Source organism: Pieris brassicae, chromosome 13 (genome assembly GCF_905147105.1).
Source record: "Pieris brassicae chromosome 13, ilPieBrab1.1, whole genome shotgun sequence".
Classification (NCBI taxonomy): Eukaryota; Metazoa; Arthropoda; class Insecta; order Lepidoptera; family Pieridae; genus Pieris; species Pieris brassicae.
Genome location: NC_059677.1, coordinates 2,024,394 through 2,047,840, shown reverse-complemented (window position 1 = coordinate 2,047,840; position 23,447 = coordinate 2,024,394). Strand labels below are relative to the sequence as shown.

General features: G+C 32.7%; 2 protein-coding genes across 12 annotated transcripts in view; one reads left to right on the top strand and one right to left on the bottom strand.

Moving 5' to 3' along the window:
* Nucleotides 1-1,284: 1,284 nt before the first annotated feature.
* LOC123717652 (E3 ubiquitin-protein ligase RNF168-like) lies at nt 1,285-9,008 on the bottom strand. 2 transcript variants are annotated; one of them, XM_045673745.1, is made up of 8 exons: nt 8,638-9,008; nt 8,295-8,424; nt 7,427-7,645; nt 7,089-7,266; nt 6,144-6,361; nt 4,116-4,308; nt 1,762-2,073; nt 1,285-1,689 (listed from the first exon to the last, which is right to left on the bottom strand). In XM_045673745.1, the coding sequence occupies exons 1-8, from the start codon at nt 8,978-8,980 to the stop codon at nt 1,528-1,530; spliced, it is 1,755 nt and encodes a 584-aa protein (XP_045529701.1). In that variant the 5' UTR covers nt 8,981-9,008; the 3' UTR covers nt 1,285-1,527. The 2 variants fall into 2 exon arrangements, with proteins under 2 accessions (XP_045529701.1, XP_045529700.1); XM_045673744.1 differs by having other exon boundaries at nt 1,285-2,073.
* A 1,928-nt stretch (nt 9,009-10,936) lies between these two features.
* The window catches only part of LOC123717834 (E3 ubiquitin-protein ligase hyd), a 62,713-nt gene continuing 50,202 nt past the window's right edge, over nt 10,937-23,447 (top strand). For 7 of the 10 annotated variants that reach the window (XM_045674062.1, XM_045674069.1, XM_045674067.1 and 4 more), the window contains exons 1-7: nt 10,937-11,268; nt 13,255-13,604; nt 15,271-15,428; nt 16,342-16,565; nt 19,620-19,795; nt 20,711-20,901; nt 21,507-21,654. In XM_045674062.1, coding sequence (XP_045530018.1) covers nt 11,207-11,268; nt 13,255-13,604; nt 15,271-15,428; nt 16,342-16,565; nt 19,620-19,795; nt 20,711-20,901; nt 21,507-21,654 — 1,309 coding nt within the window. In that variant the 5' untranslated portion in view covers nt 10,937-11,206. The remainder of the gene's footprint in view (nt 11,269-13,254; nt 13,605-15,270; nt 15,429-16,341; nt 16,566-19,619; nt 19,796-20,710; nt 20,902-21,506; nt 21,655-23,447) is intronic. The other 3 variants (XM_045674071.1, XM_045674066.1, XM_045674070.1) reach the window with 2 other exon arrangements.

Genomic DNA, 23,447 nt, shown 5'->3' with positions numbered 1-23,447 from the left:
ATAAAAATAATTTGTTAAAATGATGGTGATTTGAAAGAAAAATGTCAAAACACCTTAGGGTACAATTTATAAAATTAAACCTTTCACAGGATCAATGGAACAATCAATTCGAATTACTCCAGTGTTTTGATTTGAAGTCAAAGTTTTCATTAGTAAGAGGAAATCTCTAATAAAATATAAACAGTGACTGCAAACTGTTAAAGCAAGGTGGCGATGCCTTGTAAAACACATGTTAATACAATGAATATAATTCAAAGTAATAAAATATAGACTCTGCTCAGATTTAACAATAGATCAGAGTAAATTTTGAAAAACATTAGTGTTTTTAAATATACATTCAATTTATACATTATTTAAAACCTTATATAATATTACTGTATTACTAATATCTTACAGTTTAATCGGTGAGAATTTCAACTTATTGCATAATAGGAACCTACCTATTATAAATTATTATCAAATACACTATTTTGAAAATGAAATCGGTGGAAGAAAGGTAGCAAGTACTTATAGCTAAGTTAACACTGAGTCAAAGGTAACTTATCTTCAGTAAAGCTCCAATCTTAGTTAAAAGTTGCACTCAGATAGACAAACAATTATTTTGTTTTGCAAATTTGAGAGAAAATAAGAAATCTTAGATCCAAATTTACAATAACATACAAGTATAATGATCATTTATAATATTATTAATTAATTAAAGATCTCGGCTCGAAAGTTTAATGACCAATTAGTTAAAAATTTATTTAGGAATCATAAGAAAGTAGACTTTAAGACTCATTGGATCTATGGTTAACTTATTTAGCCCCAAGTCCAGTCAAGATCTTGACTGAGCACTATCAACTATGTTCTCATTTATAATAACAGAAATGTGTTTGTTGAAATGTTTGAATATAATCCTAGAATATAGATTTAATATTGAAACTAATAGTATATTGGAACTTTGAACAGTTATATTTGATTCAATGTTAACTTAGATTTGTCATATTCATCCTGTTATACAAGAATTATAATGCAGTAAATGTTATAAATGGCACTCCATGATACAAAATATCAACACTCACGCTGATATAGTGACAAAGAATTTACAAAATAATAAGTTATTCAACTTTCCATTAGCCCCAATCAAATATTCAAATTAATTTAAGATTAATAGGCTTTTCTCTGCATATGTAGCTTTGTACTGATGAAATAATTTTTAGATTAAATTCATTAGTTCCAGAGATTACTTACCTTAAACACTTTATTTTTATAGGAATAATTATTGTTGTTTAACATTTAGTAAAGGTTCCACTGTTTGGGACACCATTATATAATACAACTGAAAATAATAAAAACCTTCACTGGTACTGATGCTAGATATTTACAACTTTGGTCAATTTTCAAGTGTAATAGTTAACTAATAGACAAATTAATATCAATTCCACAGTCACACTACAACAACATTGAAAGTACACTGGTATGGTAGTGAAGAGAATTTGAACATCTAATTGTGCTATTGGAAAGTGATATTTCACCCGATGGAATGTTTTACACTTTAAGCTTTTTGGCAGGGCGTAGGGCATAATTTAAAGATACTTGGCGTTTAGTGGCGGCACGTCGGGGCTGCCTCCTCCCATTCCACTCGGCGTCCATCTTGCACGCCAACTCATAGTCACATTTCTCTTGCTGGATGAGTTTCTCGATACGGAGCTGCTCTTGTAAAATATGCTTAACCCCACAATCTTCTAGAGGATTGGATAAATTCTTTACAGCTACACCTACCTTAGTATCAGATGTTAAACAAGTATCTTTCTTAGAATACTTTTTGGTGTCGCTCCTGAGACGTGGCTTCTTTTCAGACTCCGATTTCCGTTCGGTCACTCTTTTCTTCGGTGTCGTTTCATTGTCTTTAGAAATGCTGCCCATAGACCTGGTGCGTCGAAGGAATGTTTCAGAGTCTTCTGGTAATTTTATGTCTGCGTCATTAGCTTGTCTTGTTCTGGTAACGTTTCTGTCCTTTTTTATTGGTACGGGACTTGTAGGTACATTTTTTCTTTTTGATCTTAAACTGGTTGAAATCTTTTCTGGTGAATCCTGTAAATAAAAAATAGAATATAATTGTACAAAAAATATATATAATGTACTAATAAAGACGAATTTTGAGCTCATGTAACTTCTCAATACTATATAGCTATTTTATCAGCTAATATAGTTGACAACACACAAATAACACGTGGAACCAAAAGAGAACGTAATTATCCAAGCACAATAGTGATTAAAATTATAAGACTATATCGTAATACACACACTATAATTAGTCAGGCCATAAATACTGTTACATAAACACTTTTCTTTTTTTCACCTTTTTAATTATTTCGAATTTGGAACATGTATATCATTTTAAAAACTTCTTTCCATAAACTATTGCCATAATATAAAAAAAAACTTCTTTCGATTTTGCGCCATTTTACATATTTTTTCGTGTTCATTATGTGTTAAAAAAAATTGTAGTGATCGCCTTGCACAAAGTAGGTATGAAGCCGTCGGTCATATTATTGTACAACGATCAGATATAACAACACGTAGTCTGTCGAAGACAAGAAAAGCCGCGTTTAAATTTTTTTGGAGCAAGCGGTGGCGAAATTTCCCTGGTAACAGTGCGTAAATCTATAATTCGCGGCCAAATAGAATTCCGAATATTTTTTTTTTTTAATTTTTGCTAAGACTTATTTAAAGAATAATATTACAATACTTCATTAAAAAGAAAGCATTTTCATTTGTAACAGAAATTATGGTAAGACTAGGTATAAAAAGAATAAAAGAAAAGATGTTATATTGATGTAGTAGTCGTTTTATGTAAAAGACTTCTATAAGACCATAGAGTTACTCAAAGGCCTAGACGATTGTGTTTTTTATCTGTGTGTTTCATCAAACTTGTTTCTTTATGGCCCAATTATCGAACTCTTTTCGAAATAATATGAAAAACAAACGTAATTTCCGAAGCTAAATTTTTTTCATCTATATATATAAAATTCTCGTGTCACAGTTTTCGTTGCCATACTCCTCCGAAACGGCTTGACCGATTTTGATGAAATTTTTTGTGCTTATCCGGTATCTATGAGAATCGGCCAACATCTATTTTTCATCCCCCTAAATGTTAGGGGTAGTCCACCCCTAAATTTATTATATTATTTTTTCGAATTTTTTTTTAATTTCTATTTTTTTATTATACATAACATAACATACAAAAATACATACAACCCCTCTACGATCAACCCCTATTTTTAATTATAGTAGAAATTTTTATTGAACTTTAAAAATGTTTCCTATATAAATAATATACATGGCAAGACGACGTTTGCCGGGTCAGCTAGTTACTTATATTTTCTTTTCATGTACTAACTAATTTAGCCCTAACACGATGTATACGTAGTTTCATCGAGTTTCTAACGTTTAAGAAAGGAGAGTTTTTGGCAGGTTTTACGAAAAATCATGTGTACGAACATGATTTTTCGTATGCTTTGTGTTTCTACACAAATCGCATTGCAGCGATGTAACTTTCAAACAAGAAATACGCCCACAGAGCAAAGTGTTCCATAAAAAATGCCTTAACAAATTAACTACATATTCGCGCAATTTAAAATTAGTAATGTTCGTGTTGTTAGAAGGAAAATATTATGGCTTTGCAACACTAGTGGACAGGTATTGCGACTGAGGAAGAGTTGCTGCATCTGGCACATGACAAGACACGCTTCACAAGACTGACGACCAACCTCCAGTAATGGAGAGGCACCAAAAGTACAAGTTCAATTGTATTTTTTTTATATAGAACAGGGGGCAAACGGGCAGGAGGCTCACCTGCTGTTATATAATTGAGTGACCATCAATGCCAGAGAGTTCGCAAGTGCGTTGCCGGCCTTTTAAGAATTGGTACGCTCTTTTCTTGAAGGACCCTAAGTCGAATTGGTTCGGAAATACTTCAGTGGACAGCTGGTTCCACATAGCGGTGGTGCGCGGCAAAAATTGCCTTGAAAAACGCTCAGACGTGGAACAGCGGACGTCGAGGTGATACGGGTGGAATTTTGTATTCTGCCTCGACGTCCGATGATGAAACCCAAAAAAAAATTATCACAAACCTTCTTCATTTTTAGTAAGCTCAGAGCTATTACAAAAGCAGATGGCAACTTCTTAGCCAACGATGTTTGTCGGAGCTGGCAAAGTCTTTCAATATATTGCGCTCGAGATGGTGGACCATTTAATGTTACATTTGAATCCTTGTTTATTCGTACTCCAGGTACGCGCAAGGGAAGTCCACGATTAGGCTTGACACTGAAAGAGGAAACAAATGAAAGGCTTAGTATAATCTTTTGTTAACATAGCTTTTACACATTTAAAGAAAACACTTTTTTAACGGATTGAAGCTATGTATAAACCTATAATTCTTTTACATAATTTCAATTTCCGACGTTGCGCGTGCTTTACAGCGTGCGTCACGGTGACTGAAGACAAAAGGTGTTGAATATCAAAAAGTACCACAGCTGTAGAGAAAGTTGTAGTATCTGTAATTATAAGTTTATACAAAGCTTCAATCCGGTAAAAGAGTGTTTTCATTAAATTAAAGGCTGTTACTTAGAAAATTAAAGAACATATATACGGCTTATTAATTAAAACAATACGGTGTGACGTACGTGTACACATATGTTCTACGTGAACACGATTACGTAATGTTATCGATAGATTTTGACGACAGCAGATATCAAAGTGGGAACGCTTCCATCTCCACCGGCAATCTTATAGCTATAATTTAAATTCAGCTAATAGATTGGAAACTAAAACACCAATCTATATCCACCCATTTTGTACTTTTTTTTTGGTACTGATAGCAAATTAAAACATACGTATACATAAAAAAAATCCAAAGGCTTTAACTTTTAGATTTCTCATGTGATTATTTTTTTTGTCAATAGGCAAGGCACATCAGCCGTCTCACATACACCGTTTATTACTTCTAAGACATATCGGCTTTATCATAATGATCCCGTACGCAAACGTAAAATTGTGCACATAGAAAGAAAAGTCTATATCAGGGTTGAGAGGTGCATGCGCATTAGGAATGTTAATTTAGAAAGATTCCGATGTCACTAAAACTCTATATATACAATTTATGTTTTTAATACAAGACCTCTTACTCTGGTACTTCCAATAGGGACAACGATATGGTTCCCGACGTTTTTGTATGCAATTTCTATATATTTTATATTTAGTTCCCATAATATCCGTAGCGCTGATGTCGCTAACTTGAGATGGCTGTATGTATCGCTATTGGAAGTTACATAGTAAGAACTCAGGAGTTTTTATGAAATTTTTTTTTTAAAAAGTCAAGTTATAATTAATAGCATAGCTAGTCTGTGCTCCAATTATTTTTCCAAAAAAAACAATAACTTTATCTGTTTCTTACTTGTTGTTTGTAACTTGAGATGGCTGTATGTATCGCTATTGGAAGTTACATAGTAAGAACTCAGGAGTTTTTATGAAAATTTTTTTTTAAAAAGTCAAGTTATAATTAATAGCATAGCTAGTCTGTGCTCCAATTATTTTTCCAAAAAAAACAATAACTTTATCTGTTTCTTACTTGTTGTTTGTAACTTGAGATGGCTGTATGTATCGCTATTGGAAGTTACATAGTAAGAACTCATGAGTTTTTATGAAAAAAAAATTAAAAAAATTCAAGTTATAATTAATAGCATAGCTAGTCTGTGCTCCAATTATTTTTCAAAAAAAAACAATAACTTTATCTGTTTCTTACTTGTTGTTTGTAACTTGAGATGGCTGTATGTATCGCTATTGGAAGTTACATAGTAAGAACTCATGAGTTTTTATGAAAAAAAAAATTAAAAAAATTCAAGTTATAATTAATAGCATAGCTAGTCTGTGCTCCAATTATTTTTCCGAAAAAACAATAACTTTATCTGTTTCTATGTACTTAAAAGTTTATTCATTAATCAAACGTTTGTTATAACACAATTTCTATAGCTTATAACAAAAATATCAGTTTGTATACAACCACCACCTCTTCGGGTGAAAGCTAGCCAAAAATATATAATTATGTAATGCTAAAGGGTCATTATTTTATCTGAAAAATCTCATTTCATTTAGATACATACCTGGTTGAACTTGTTGCTTCAATGGGTTTAAAATAACATAATTCTTGTTGCATTGAGTCAACACTGCCTGTTTCAATGTTTCTATTATCTATAGTATTATTTTTGTGCTGAAGTATTCCTGCCGATGGCAATGGCAAGGAGACCAACAATGACTGCATGTTATTTCTTGGCTTAGTAATAATTTTGTTGTTTCTTTCAGTGTCAGCACTGTTAGGATTCTACAAATGTAAATTAAAATATAACTATGTTTTCTTTTGTTATTTTATTCTAGTAATCTGCAACGGAATAATTTACCCAGAAACCAATTCTAAATATTTTTAGGAGATATAATAGAACCTTATTACTTTTTACCCTTACATTAAATTTCAATGTAACATAAGTTAACTTGATTTTTAAAGTGTAAAAGTTAATATTGGGTTATCCCTTTTATATTTATTTTATGTGATGCAATATATTTTATTTTTATTAAACTCTATATAACTACACTGAAGGAACTGCGTTTTATGGCGTTATAGAGGGTTGTCGTTAAATGGAGAGAAGTATAGATAATCCATGACTCCTACTTATTTGTCATGGTCAACAACAGTCTACATGTGCAAGCAATCCCAATTTGTAAAATAACACCGAATTACTTAGAAAGTTTGTATGCATGATACTGACAGTCAAGTTTATCGTGGGCTAGGATATTAAAGCGACAAAAGTACGTACACAGTTGCGCAGTTTTTACTAATTTTTACTGTATGTAGAATGCATCATTATATGAAAGACAAGCTAAACCAACCAAAGCCAATGGATTTCGCCACTTTAGGGAATTTGCCGTTAAATCGAAGGATGTTACATGGAATTTACACTGTATATATTATGGATAAGCATGGTGATGTAACGGTTTTTTCATAAATTAACTATGAGATATTTTCTTAAAAGTATAGAATATACTATATATACCTTAGCATCCTTAACTTCTTTTCCATTTTCTTTAATTGATTCCTGTCCGGCTTGATTTTCTACAGCATTATTTAAATTTTCACAAATAATTGTTTCCTTACATTGTCCCTTATTTGTTGACTTTATTGATGCTCTTTTAGAAATAGTATTATCAGCACTTGTATCATCCAATGTTGAACTGAAAACATAATTTTTAATGAATATGTTTGCTGAAATTTTTTTTATGAACATATTACATAGCATCATATTTTGAGTTTTTTCAGACATTGTGGTCTTAAACTGGATGGTGTCTTAAAGAGACATCAGGGCATTTAATGAAAATTTGGAAAAGTACTTACGTGTTTTGATGAGGTCTAAGCTTAGATAAATAACAATCAATAGTTGCGGCTTTGAGTCTAGATTTCTTTGAACCTTTCTCCTTCTTAGTAATTTTACTTGGTTGAACATTTTTCAAACGTTCAGTATGGTCCTGCTGTAATTTTTTTGCCAACATTTCATCTGTCTTTAAGCTCTCAATATATTTTTTGTGAGTTTGTTCCTCTTCTTCTTTTAATTTCCTAAAATAATATCAAAAATTAAATCACTTATCATATGATTGAAAAGTTATTTTAGTTTGTATTGATGCTTTTGAGCTGTTTAACAGTATAATATATAATAAAAATAAAATATGTTTATTCATTTTAAGTACAATTGCATTACAATGTGTAAGATTTAGGAACCCTTTTAAGTAAAAAAATACCTGTGTCAGGGTTTTCAGCTCTTTCATAACAAACTTAATTCCTTAAAATATTTAATTTCTATATAATTTAGTTACATCTTTTATTTTATTTATTTTTGTTATTAATTTTTAACTGTTATCAACACGCTTGAGTGCATAAGTGTGTGAGTGAGTGAGTGAATAAAGTCTGTAACTACATACTAGGCCTCAAAAGAAGCTCTAACTCTGCGTAGGGTATGTTCATGAGCCAGTCCTTAAGTCGTATTTTTAGATTGTAGACAGTGAGCGGGTAGATGTTAAGCAGCCTATTTAATTTATTATAGATGTAGTCTGCTTGCATATTGAGTCTGGCAAACAGTCCTTATGGTCTGACCGACGACAACATCCCTATTTCTTTTTATTGTTTATGAAATATAATAAATAATAATGTTTGTATTTGCAAGATGATTAATAGAAATAGACCATAGATTGTTTAAAAGTCAACTTACTTTATTAAAACCACAGTCTCTTCAAAATGGTCCTGCTCAAGTTTCAACCTCTCAGCTCGTAATCTTTCCAGTTCTGCTTCGTATTCGGATCTAATTTCACCTGGTTTGCTTAATCGAGGCAATATTTGTTCTAAAATCATTAACAATAACTTTATAATAGACTTGAGAAATTGTAATTAGGCTATTCTGTTGAAGAATCAAAACATATCTTAAGCTTTTAAAAAATATAATAGTAGTTATTCAGTAGGAACTAATGATAATTTACAAGATATATACTGTTTTTAAAATGTATTTCGAAAGGTTTATTATTCAAAACAATGTAAATAAATTATAAGATGTATACCTGGTGACAGTGGAATGTCTTCTCCGTTCAATTTCTTGTGGACTTCTTGAGAAAATTTGTTTTGAATAAAATTCCACAATTGAATGTTCACCAAGCTTTTTTGTTTTGTAGCTTTTCTAACCCAGGAACCAATTCGTAGTCGACACAACGGACAACACAAAGCATTATTTTCTATACTACCGTTAAAACAATTTTCACAAAAGTCATGATAACACGGTAATGTTACCGGTTCTATTAAAATTGATTGGCAAATCGAACAAATCACATCCTTAATTTCCAATTTATCTAATTTGTTTAGTTTATTTTCATTTCTAGACAACCGCTTCTTTGACTTGGCGGCCATTTTCGACTTTGTTTTCTTTTTTCAAAAATTCGGCCTCTTTTGATTTTTGAAGTCAGACAAGTTTAGTATATTATGTCAATTACAATTGACAGTTAACTGAGTTCAACTAGCCCATAAATAAATCGCATGTAGTATATTGGATACAGTTTGAAATTAATATCAAGCCTATTAGAAGGGGAGCCCAAGCGGAGATTTCGGGATTTACATTTTTTCGTGGCAGATTAATATACCCCCTGTATTAGTGTACCTAGTAAAGTACCTTCACAAAGTATGAGCCCCATATGTATGGCCACCCGTCAAGGATAAAGGATCAGCAGATTAGTGAAAAAAAATCATCAGATATTCTCGAGCGCGTCAGATTAAAGTAATGTGAGTGTGTTAATTACATGCTAAAAAGCGTATATTTTGCTAATATGACAATTTGCAAGTGACGTAAAGATAGAGAGCTTCAAAGTTGTAAAAAAACGTCATTTCGACATTCTCGAGCGTTGCTGTTTTTTTTATTATGAAGGAAATAATTCAAGGATGACGAAAAATAATAATAATCTGATGATTTCTATAACCCGGAGTAAAATTTTTTTTCGATAAAGTTTCTACGTGCTACAACATGATGCCTAAATAAGTTTTAAAATATTAAGTATGAGTAATATTTGCATAAAGTATGTATTTTGTGTTGCAAAAATCAATACATTTTACATTAGAAAACTAAAGTATAAATATTTTAGAATTCCATATCAAGCCTTTTTTTAAAATTTAATATACATATATATTATATAGTAGAACAACACAACATAAAGTTATTGCTATTTCCTGAGCTTCCCAATTAATTAAGTTAAATGATTTTTTTTAAATTATTAGATTAGGTGAATCCCTCCAGATAATCGTCAGATTATGAGGCAGCACGTCTAGGAGATATAGATGAACCTTATATATCTTAATCTTACACGCATGAGTATTTCAAAATGGCGATTATAAGATGACATCTTTTTTTAGGTTCACTTAAAATCCCCTTAGAAAATCTGACGCGCTCGATAATTTTTTTTTTCATTCTCAACCCTTATGTACGACCGCCTCCACCATGCAAACAATCAGATTAACATACGTTCATTAATAAAAATAAGTAAGACGTGGATGCTATCAATATCTGACGCACTCGAGTATGTCCGTGGCATAGTTTTTTTTACATTGTTGAAAATCTATAGCCGCTCCCCCCACTAATGAAAAGGTATACATTATTTAACATTTATTTCTTCTTCTTATCTCTTATAGGTCTTATCTTATCTTATATAGGTTCACAACTCAATAGGTCTCTACGATGCTCGAGTAAATCCCCATTTAGCATCGTGGGCTCCCCTACTACATTCTAAGCTTTAATTATGTCAAATTTGTAATACTAATTATTTTATGTAAATCAGATAAAAAAATATTTATAAATTTTGCATTTTTTTTGTGAAATATATATACTAAAAAGCTACTGTAGTTTAGCTACAAAAACTGTCGGAAACATAAACTCATTCTTTATTTATTTATTGCTGAAAGTTAACAAGAACTAATCCGACTTCCATAGCTCTGAACTTATTGTGTGCGTATGGTTTAATGATCCATAATGACACTCATGTGCTTGTTGATAATTAACTTAATTATCAAATGCTGATGCTTGCTGCATTTAAGATATTTTCATAGATTGTACCTGGTAGATATCTTTTGCCTACCTACGTAAAATAAAACTTGACAAACATAATTTTATCTTTGTTTTACCATGCCCACGTTATAAATATTTTTCCTACGTTTGCTATTTTAGTGCAATTTCTATAAAATCCCCTTTTGAATTATAGTATCGCTAAAATATTATATATCTGTACACTATATTCAAAGCTTTGTCAAAGTATCGCATCATAGTCTGTTAACGGTGCCCTTACTTCAAAATGTTTGTAATGTACAACGGCATTATTACGGGGCTTAGCCTAAAGAAATGTTGTTGAACGCACCCATTTAACCAGTTGTACCAACATTTTAGTTAAAGAGGCCATGTTGATATTTTCTTTCTTTTTTCGTCTTGTACCGACTCACATGTATTTGAGAACGAAAAACGGTGTTGAAAGGAATCACGAGAAATATGGTGGATAGAGAAGAATTTTAACTATCAGTGTATTTTTGATTTGCAATATTGTTGGACTAAAATATAAATATCAATGTGGTGCTAGCTCAGGATAAAGCTTTGCGAAAATGTCTTCAATGCATTTCGTTGTTCATCCCTTACCTGGGACAGAGGATCAACTAATAGATCGGTAAGCCGCTATTACTCAACTTCCTACTTGACTCCATAATGGTTATCTCACGAAAGTAGTCTAGTAATTAGTAGTCCTAACAATGAACACGTTTATTTCCTACATTTTCTATGCTTAAACCATGTACAATACTATTATGAAAGACCTGCTAACTCACTCAGCTGGTACTAGCATCATTTTTTTCCGATAGTTGTAACTCTAGAAACATCTGGAACAGAATTTTATTGTTCAAAAATAGGATCATATTAAAATGGATGTCGAAATTCACGATCGTCACGATCTGGTGTCGCTGATCAATTTTGCGAACCCCACTAAGTTTGATAAAGAATTTTATAATTCTATGTTTATATTTCCTTGAGAGAGTTTCATTGTCATAAAAGTAAAAGTTAATTATCAGATATCTTTTGTTTACCTACTTTTAAACCAACAACCATGCTATGAAGTTTTTACACTCTATAAAAAAAATTTACATCCTAAAATTAAAAATCAAATGCTAGTTATATTAATGCATGCTGATTAGTTAAGCAAGTCAAATTTTATTAAAAACATCCTAAATTTCAAATTCAGATATACTACACACATACTTTTAAACTTTTAGTTTTAACTATAAAATCATGCTATGAGTATAATCTAATGATATACCTATCAAAAAGTGTACACTGCTACTTTATGCCAGATTAGTCATAACTAACTTAAAAAGCATAGGCCAAAAGTTTAAATGCTTGAAGCTAAGATTTTGAGTCTAGTCTTAGTGCCGAGTTTCATCCTCGTATGTAATATACAATATGTTTTTACATACATCAAACTGACGCTATGAGATCTCTTTTTGTATCTATGATGAACACATTCAAAATAGTGGTCATTTATTTAACTGTTTATTCTTAAAATATAAGAAATTCCCATTATGTTAGCCCTGAACTCAAAAGAATTTCAGTAAATCCGTTGTAAACTAAAACGGACATACATCAACTTAAGACAAACTGTTTCAACTTTATTTCACATTATGACACAACATGCACACAGATTAGGATAGGTGAGAAAGCAGTTTTGACGCTGTAACTTATAACTAGTACAGCTCAGTGCGTTGTTTTTTGTTCAAACTCAAGTATGAATTTTAGATCAGGAGATCTTAAATAAAAAAGGCTTAATTAAATAATTTATAAAATAAATAGTTCATAAAATCAAATTAAATTTAAAAGGTATAATATGATATTATTTCAGTATTATATAAAATAGGTAGAAATTATATTTACCAAAAAACACTATTTGTCAACAATTGAAGGTTTAGTGATATAATTCTATATGAAATATTTTACATGGGTAAAATGCTTAATACCGTAAATAAAAATAAGAAGTAAATTCCAGTCTAATATATTCAATGAATATTAAAAAACAATTATTTGTGTATAATAGTTTATCCAAATTACACATTACTTACAGATAATAGGCCACAAACAAATATATTATTTTATTATATAACCTACATATAAATATACCACAATTTAAATAAAAGTTTCACTGGTAATTTTGAATATAATTTATTTTAAAGCATACATAACATGGTATATAAATGAGTTTGATAATGTCTTTAGTTTTTGTACCATGTTACATTTTATTTCTTTTTTACTGATTTGTAAGTTTTTACAACTTCATATATTGTTAAGCATTGTGTTATTATTAAAAATTTTGGAATTTTATTTTTGTTACTTAATGATAAAAAATAATTTAGTCTATTTTGCTTGCATGTATAAAGGTTTTTTTACACATACCTCCTTTATGGCTTGTTTATATGCACTTTGTGGCCATTGGACATGCTAGATTTGCTTGCCAAAACAATAAATGTTCCAGCCTTGTTCTGTTCTAGCACAAAATGAAAAAAAAAATACGAAAATTTCACAGAAATTTACTCTTCTTTACTGAAATTGTATTTATATTAGTAGATAGTATTTATATTAGTAGTAGATTAATCAATATTAATTCTTACAGTTTGCGAGAAGTTACTGAGAGATGGAATAGATTTGGTACTGGAGGTGGATCACCTGCACTTAGTTCCTTGCGAGGAGTGCGCTCCGTTGCTGCTGGACCAGCTCATATTGCCTGCCTTCTTGAGGATGGGACAATCTGTAGAGCTGCATTTTCAATCATACCTGACAGATTGGATTTGAGTAAAGCAGACGCAAGCAAAAATAATGGAAATGGCGGTGGTGGAAGTGGCGGAGGTGGGAATAGTGGAGGGAAACAGGGCGGAAGCAGCAGTAGCTGTGGTTCCAGACAACAACCACGCACCAGAGCAAGAATTATGAGGAACTCCATTAGAGCTGCCCCAAGCTCTCAAGGTAACTTATTAATTGTAAACTGTAAACATCTAATCACTCACCATTAAATATAGATGTGTGTGTAAGGCATTAAACATATATATATTGAGTAATAGTAATTATATTTAACTAAGATAATAAATTAGAGAAAATTTGGCCCCAAAAAAACTATGTACTGACTTCCTAACAATGTAGTAAACATATTCTATGGATTTCTTTACAAAATATTTTCCTTATCTTTTGAGTGCATTGTGGAAATTTCCCTTTATATGAAATTTTCCATTATTAAAAATTCTATAATAGTTGTCCTTATCACTCTAGTATTTAAAGTAAATATAAGTTTGTGGCTCTCATCCCTGAGGTCGTAGGTTCGATCCCCGGCTGTGCACCAATGTATTTCGTTCTTATGCCTTAGACCCAAAAAGTCGGCGGAGTGCGTCAGGCACAGAAGGCTGATCACTTGCCTATTCAATTAACAAATGATCATGAAACAGATACAGAACTCTGGGGCCCAGACCTACAAATATTATAGCGTTAATTTTTTATTTTTGAATATAAGTCAAATTTTCTCTAATAATTTACAATTTTATACAATTATGATTGCACTCAATATTCGATTTTATCTTTAGAACAACCCTGCAAAATAAAATAATAAATTTAGCTTATTGTACAATTCTGAATATATTTTTATTCCATGAATATGAATGTTCTAGATCTTGGTTTTTGTTTTTGATCACCTTGTGAGTGTTTGTAATAGATAGTGGAAGCTTATAATTGTATATTATTGTCTTGTATGTAATCCTATATCTCCATTGGGATAGGACTGTCTCAATTCACTGATATTTTTTCTTTGATTGTTATAGTAAGTAGGCGATTTACATTTTACTTCACAGTTTTTACAACATTTACCTTTGGCCTATTGGAATATTTAGGAGTTTCTATGTTTATAATTAAGTTTTGGAAGTAAAAGCTATTATTATTAGCAAATGGTCACAAAAAATATTTGTGCACAGCCGGGTTCGAACACACCTTTAGAGTTGTATAATTATTATGTACAGTAAAGCTATAGAATGTTGACACATATGTATATTTAGAAAAACAAATATCTTTCGACAAATACAGCAGCGGAAACGAAGTTGATAGAAGAATTAATGCGACTTGGAAGAAGTACTGGACCCACAAAGAAATTCTGAAAGGAAACTACAGTCTACAACACAAGAAAATAATAATTAATTCAAATATTCTACCTTGTCTGACATACGCAAGTCAAACAGATGCACTTATACACGCTCTAAGGCTTAAATGGAAATGGGCAATAGCAATATGGCCTATTGCTAGAGCGCGAGATAAAACATGAACACTAGAAATGACAAAATGGACTGGACCTACTGGAAAGAAATGTATAGGACGACAAAAGAAAAGATGGACAGATGTCATTATAGAAGTAGCGGGGAAAAACTGGATGAATGTTGCTCAAGACAAAGAGAAATCGAAAAATATAGAGGAGGCTTTTACCCTAAAAGGGGCAAAAGCTAGACCACTAAAAAGAATTTGAACTAATGAAATTTTTTTTTAAACTTATACTAACATAACTAATACTAATATTAAGGAATGTAAACTAACCACTTGTTGGATTAATTAATAAAGCTTTAATAATAATAATTGTTATGTATCCACTTCATTCCAGGGTCAACAAGTCGTGCAACCGGGGTTATTATAGGCGCATCGGGATCTAGCCGTGTTGTGTCAGCAGTGCCTGCCCCCTTTGTTCCCGAAGACCTTGTGACACAGGCTCAAGTGGTCCTACAAGGAAAGAGTAGAAGTCTCATAATTCGTGAATTACAGGTAAATTTGGAATAAACAAAAGTTTTGATGTAAACACACAGCTTAATACCAACTTATTGCATAATTTTCATAACTGATTATTCGAAACTTGGTGTTATGTAAACAATGTATTAAATTCGCGTTTATATTCGTTAAAATGGTATTTATTTAAAAGCAAAGTAATATAGTATTAGGTATACAATGGGCGGCCTTATCGCTAACAAGCGATATCATCCAGGCAACCCAATTAAGGAAGATAAATATAAAAAAGTACTTTGGGTAAACTTCAAGAACTACATAACCAAACTTAATTGAAAATAAAAATAAAAGCATTAATGAGTAGGCAAAGAAAATATAAAACTAAGTATGCATTATATTATTATAATAATGGTTTATACATTTTCAAAAGTTATATAATGTTTAGACATTTGCGTCGCGGTCCTTTTTTTATGTCGCTTAATTGTTATTAACAACTTCAAAGAGCCTTTGCGCAAAGAGAACTATCTAGGGATATGGGTTTTGGTTTGATTGATTGATTTCCATTGGATATTCTATAAGTTTGCATAACTGCCTCGCTGCTCCTCTTGCTCTACCAAGGGTAAGATTCAAAGCCAAGACTAAGGGCTATATATGTCACCCGTATGTCATATTATTATAGTATTGTCATAGCAACATATCGGATATTGACATATAGAAGTTATAGTTCCTAGTAGAATCTTAGTCTAACATTAAAAATAAATATTTAAATCTGTGGCGTTAATATATTTTTAGGTCTGGGTCTTAGTATCTGTTTTATGATCATTTGCCAATCTAACAGCCTCCTGTGATGCCGATGACTTTTTAGGTCTAAGGTTTCCTCACGACCTAATGTTAGCTTTCTAAATAACTTCGTAATTTCGCATTTGTGTTAAAAACGACTTTCAACGTTTTGTAGAGAACAAATCTGGACGTGAACCTGGCAGTGAACAACCTGCTGTCCCGTGACGACGAAGAAGGCGAAGAGCCGGAGAACGGCGAGGGAGGCGACGGCTACGTGCCCGAGGACCTCATCTCCCTGCTCGACGGCGGGTTCCACGCCAGCCAGCAGGACCAGTCGGTGATCATCGATGCTGATGCGATGTTCTCTGAGGACATCTTCGGGTACGCGGCTATCAGAAGGTATTTAGGCTATGCTCCTTGGCCACTCCTGTCCATGATAGCACGGGCTTACGCATATAGAAGTAATCGTTAAAGCGCATATTGATGCCATTTGTGACTGTGGTTGAATTATAGGTAAATTAGTTGCCATGGTTACCGTGTTTTTTTTTTTACAAAGTTAAAGTCAAAAATCATTTATTCATTTCGATAACACAATACACAGTACACTTACGAACGTCAATAAAAAAGAAATATACATTAAATGCTTCTAATTTTACATTTACTGTTCTTAAATCAAGGGCGTAGGACGGAAGAGAAGAACTGGCAATAAACTCTCCGCCACTCTTTTTTATCACCAAGATGTTTGTTTTAAACAAAGTTTTTTAACGAGCTGCAACCATAACACCATGTTCCACGTGACTTCTTAAGTAATTAATAATAAATAAATTAAAAAGAAACATTTGTCCTCTATCCTATATATACACAAAAACATGGCGGTACATAGAAGTTATGATAAAGACATATTAACACAGTGGGGCAATATATGCGTTTTAGTCGAGTGATAGTAGTTTGTAACTATGTCGTGTTGTTGTCACAAAATTTACAACTGGCATGTATGCACAATTTTTTTTACCTTATAATCCTTATTTCTATTTATAATTTGAATTGGTATTGATTTTTTGACGTGTCATGCGGCGTCACCTCGCTCTGAGGTGTTCCATTTAAGGCTTGAAGTGCAAGCGAGAGCGCGGAACGAGCGACAAAGAGGCACAAATGGCCTCCGCGTTTGACATCTGTCACTGTCACAAAAATTGACATAATTGTATTTATACATACAAATAAATGTAACTTGATCAATTCAATTGTGATTTCCATTTGCCTACTTAATTTCTATCAAACAAGTAAAATTAAAATTTTCTTTTGAAAAAGCAACCATTCCCATCAGTATTTTCTTATGACGTTGTAACGTTCAACTATCCTCAGTAAACCGACTTTATAGACAACCGATTTTTTATATAAAAGGTTTCACAAAAATTTACCGAAGTTAAAAGCATTTAATTGCGACAAACACTTGTCACCTGTGCCTGAGAGTCGAAATTATGTTTGTCACGATGTTTGTCCGCGATGGATTACCTAAACTACTTAATCGATTTTAAATTAAATTGGCACAACGTGAGCAGTCTGGTCCAACTTAAGAGATAGGATAGCTTAGATCTTTAGTTATAGTCGCAATGTTATTTAATTGCGAATTATTTGTCTATAATTAATTGACAGTCACAATTATCTGTTAACTCCAAAAGATTCTAACAGATGTCGATACTCTTCGACTGGATTGAGTAAGTAATCAATAGATGGCACTTCTAAAGTATAAATTAAATTTATTTTGTAGTAAACAAAATGAAGTGTAAATCAAATTCAAATTATAGTGACGATAATACAGTGAAATTAGTCTTTCGTGTCACGGTATTAAGGCTAACTAAAACCACATTCAGGAGAAACGAAGTTCGCGGGGGCAACTAGTTTTTATATATTTATAAAAATACTACGAGTTCAAGATTTTATATTTTTGTTCTATCATGAATCTATGAATGTTACGAGTCTAGATTAAACTAAGTATGTCTTCCATACACAAAAAATGTTTTGAATTTAGTTATCCTTACATATGTATAATGTATTTATTTCCCAAAATTGTATAAATGTGTTTGGAGAATTTTTGAAGTTATGCTTCTGTTGGAGCGTTAGAGAAACTGATGAGAGTAAGTTTTTTCGATGCGTGCGCACACCGTCACAAAAAACGACACCCTGAAGATAGCACAGTGAAAATTTTAAAATAAAAAATGTCCATTTCTTTAATTAAGTAGTTTTTTTGTGATATTTAAATAATTTTTTTGTATCTAACTAGATATAATAAAACTTTCAATGTATTCAATACCTTTGTTCTATTGTTAGTGTCGGTTTTTCTACAAACGTAGAATTAGGAGAAAGAAAAATTTTTTTAAAAGATTTTTATCTTGTTACGCCATCGAAGTATAACTAACTTCTAACGCGTATACATAAGTACACTTACATTATTTTTGTTTTATTTTGCGACAAATAAGTTTAACCAATTTATCATTTTATTAATGTTAACAAAAATGTTGATTAACTCGGTGATCTGTCGAGCGCTTCAAGTGACGAAAGCAATGATTTGTTTAGTTTAATTGTAATTTTATTTGACAGTATGAAAAACAAACCGTTATTGAGAGTAATATATATAAAACATAGCTTTATTTATTTACACTTCGTAACGTTATGCAAAAGTATATAAAAATGCTGGTTTACATAAGTTATTAGGCAACGGGGGAGGCCTATAGTGTTATGGAATACTAATTTATGTAATACTAATTGGAGTTTTGTATTAAGAAATTATTTATGTACATTATATTGTTTTTATGAATATATTGAAAACGGTTTCTATACATATATCGTAGCAATTTTCAATACCTTTTTATGGTGGTTATTCCAGAGGGCTTTCGTGTTACGTAACTCGACCCCAAGTGTCACATCCTCCATCCATCCAGAGTAAAACGAATAGTTTTATGATAAAAAGTATTTTAAAATATTTCATATTTTTAAATTTACAATCAAATCAGTTCTAGTATATTGTATTTTGTTTCACGTACGGGAAGTTTTCAATATGGCTACATTAACACAAACCACTATGGTTTTTAAATATAACATTACATGAGTTTTATTATATTATTCTGTAAAATAAACATGTTGCGACTAAGTAAATAAAATATTAATATAAACGCTAATTTATTTATTAACATAACTCGATATTTCGCGAATCAAAAGTATTGCTGATAAGCAACGAAACTATCCTATTTATAAAGAAGTTAAACTCCCGTGAACCAGAGTTAATAAAATATTGTTATTTTATATGTTTTTGCATGATTTTATTTTAACCAGTTATGAACCAGTATTATTATCGCATTTGGATAGAAATTTGCTGTATTTTTTTGAACACTTAGCATGGTATTTGTGATTATGCAATGGCATGGTATTTCGAGCGGCCTAATAAATACTAAATAGTTATATTAACAGCCGCAGTGGGGGCGGCAGCGCTGGAAGGGCTGGTGCTTCCCGGGAAGGAAGTTCGGCCCAGGATAGAACCTCGGAGTTCAGCCGCTGGAGGGAGAGGCAGTACTTTGGACCTCGGCGTTGGCTTGAGACCGCATTACGGGATAATTCCTGGGATAAGGAAGGAGGTTTGTGTTTTAATTTTATGAATTTAAGTTTTAGCTGACCGTTTTTCCTATATTTCATTGCTACTAGAAATTAATATTAATGCTATATAATATATAAAAAAAATCAGTGACGCTCCAACCATCTTAATTCTGGGCCTCAGATGTCGTAAGTAAGTTTCATGATTATTTGTCAATTTAATAAGCAAGTAGGTGCAGCCTCCTGTGCCTGACACGGCAAGCCGGTTTCCTAACGATGTTTTCCTTCGCCGTTCGAGCAAATGTAATGCGCACATAAAGTCCATTGGTGCACAGCCGGGGATCGAATCTACGACCTCAAGGATGAGAGTCGCACTCTGAAGCCACTCGGCTAACACTGTATAATATATTTGTGCATGAAACAACTAGTGGCGTTACAACCCCAGAAGTCTGTATCTTTGTCGTGATCATTTGCTTCTCCTCATAGACTAGTATGTGATCAGTCTTCTGAGACGCGCTATTGATCTAGGGCATACCGGGTTCCTCAATGTTTTCCTTTAGACAAGCGACTGTTACACACACAGACACAAAGTCTTTGATGCAAATCCGGTGTTCGAAACTACCTGAGGGATTGCACTCTGAAGCTATTAGGCGAACATTGCTCACAATTGTATGATTTTCTTTCAAACACATGTTAAAAAGACAATCACATACCTATAAAAAGATATATGTATAAAAATAACATGAGAACTTTGAAAGGCCCCAGAACTTACCAGATCCATTCAACTTCAGCCCGCAATATCCCAGCACAACTCCCGATGTGATTCTTTGTATTGAAGAAGCCTTGTGGGTCCGCCATGTGGATTACTATTAAATGACAAAATCTGAACCCCTGATATCATACGCGTTTATTTCCAACGTAAATAAATGTAGAAATTATAACATGTTGGAATTTTATAGTTGAAAGTAAGAAGAAAGACTCAGCAATGGCAGCATCTCCTCTCTGGGTATCCGAAGATCTGGAGTACTGGGACACTAACATCCGTTTCACCCATATAGCGGCAACCTACAGTGAATTGATTGCTGTCTCCACATATGGACAGATTCACCAATGGCGCTGGGCCGACCCACACCCATACCAGAGGACTGACGTGAGTTATACATAGCTGCAGTAATATTATAGGTACAATAATTCCTCCTATAACACGGTTGATTTGTTCCGCGTTATATAAAACGTGTTCTGGTAATCTCGTTATTATGAACGAAAGAAGTGCGTACAAATCGCAACATGGGAAATCCCCGCGTTTATGGGGGAATAACCCGTGTTGTACGAGGGTCTGAAATCGCGTTATTTGAGAAAGTACCGTGTTATAAGAGGGTTTACTGTATAAGCAAACCTTTGTCGTATAAGTTTCAAGATCATCAAACAATAGCGTTTAAAGCACCATGTGGAACCAGCTGCCCACTGAAGTATTTCCAAACCAATTCCACTTAGGGTCCATCAAGAAAAGAGCTTACCAGTTCTTCAAAGGCTGGCGAAGCACTCGCGAGTCCTCTGACATCAAGTCAGCCTCCCGCCCGTTTGGCCCCTGTTTATTTATAAATATATTTTTTTAAATACCGTATATTATATATAAGAGACAAATTATGAATTTCGTTTATTTATTCATTCCAGTTCGGAATCATAATTCTATTTAAATGGATTTAGACATTTTTAATAAGGTAACTTACTCATTAAATAATACTTTATTTTCAGGCTCTGGGCAATGGGTCCTACCACCCTCGTAGTAACTGGCTCGGTTTAGCTCCAGGCGAAAGAGTCATAAACATTAACGCCGCCGGCATTAGGATCTCGATTTTGACAGACGCAGCACGTATAGCAACGTTTTTGGACGAGTCTATTGGTATGTATGAATTGTTCTCTCTCTCTACGTTTTCCATAAAGTGTACTACGGTGAGTGATCTGAAGAACTGTTTGGGGTGATCCCTCCTGCCTCGTTTCAGCACCGTACGAGCCGTATTCATACTAAATTTCACCAACATCACCTTGATGACTGGACATCACAGTCCGTTTCACAAGGCGTTTTCTTTTGCGAACTAGCGAACTGTGGAATCGACTCCGGCGGTGATCTTCCCTGTTAGATACGACCTCCAACTCTTCAAAATATTCATATATTTATTTGCATGCCATAATGGTTACAATAGATGTTTATGAGGCTTAAAGCTAGGTACAATATTATGGACCCTGTTAGGGCACAGCAAAAGAAGGCATTACAAAATTTATATTCCACCTTCGAGCGTACTCCACCCTTAATGTCCGGCAACGCGCCCACTAAAAATGATTGTCTATGGGCTGCGATGACTGCCTTTTTTGGGCGTTCCACAGGACCCTATTATATAAAAAAATTTAATACAAAAGTTCGTCCGTCCTTGATGGCTGGAAGTCTTCACTAGACTTCACTTCATTATCTTTGTGAACCGTGGTTTCGACTCCCGGTGAGTGTCTTCCAAATCTTTAAAGAGTATACGGGGAGTATACTTCTTAGCTGGCAATGCACTAAAGTGTCCATGGGCTGATATGACTGCACTTTTTGCGTGTCTCGTGGGCTCGTTTTTATCATAAAATTAACAATGTGAAATTAAGAATACAAGAAAAAATTATAGTATATATGTGTGCTTTAACATATCAAACAAATGTTATACAAACACAGTTGTTGACTCCACTACAATTGGAATGGTGTACGAGTCGCTTTGGCAATCATTAATAATAATAATTTATTGCAAGAATAAGGTACAAAAAGGTGGTACAATAGTAATTTCGCATATTCTGCCACATAAAATTTTGTCTTTAAAGGAGTTTTATATTTTACATTATTAGTCATATGTACATATCATACGCTTTTAAATTAATATCAGTTGATATTAATTTAAAAGCGTAGTGTCTCACACAAATAATTGAATAATAATATTTTCCAAAAGTAACACACCTAGTCGATTTTTAAAGACTCTAGTCGGAAGATCTTTTAATTCTTTTGGTAAATTATTGTAAACCTTACCATACAAATTGCTAATTTACTGTGTGTCAGTGGTCTGAGAAGGCGCCTATAAAACCTCATTCCTGAAACTTGAGCCAGGCCAACGAGCTGTTCTTAAAACCTCATTGTGTCTTCCATTTGGTTACCCTATTTAAAAACTGTTCTGTACTTACATTTCTACAGCTGTTCCTATACACTGTTCTTAAGCAATATTCGCTGTTATTCTTCGAAAACGATCGTTCTCTTATAAGTCACAGCCCAGCTTGTATAACAAAGTTAAAAAAACTCTTGAGTTGATATACTAAAACTAAAAAAATGTGTAAATAGTTCATAATTTTTTACTTACTTTGAACTATGACCAAACAGAATATCTGCTAGATGTATTAAATTAATTTTCACAATTGTTCTCAGGCGTGTGCCTGATACATACCCAAACACACCCTCCTGACACTCACTCACTCAAGCGTACACACACTCATATTCACTCACTCACACAAACTCATACACGCACACATATACAACTTTATTTCTACTAACTTCTAACTAGTTGACTGTTTTATTGTTTTTCTTTACTTATTTAAAATGTTACATTTGTTTGTCTACCTATATATGTATGTACTTTTCTGTTACCACTCAGTATGACTGCTGTGGAACGGAAGCCT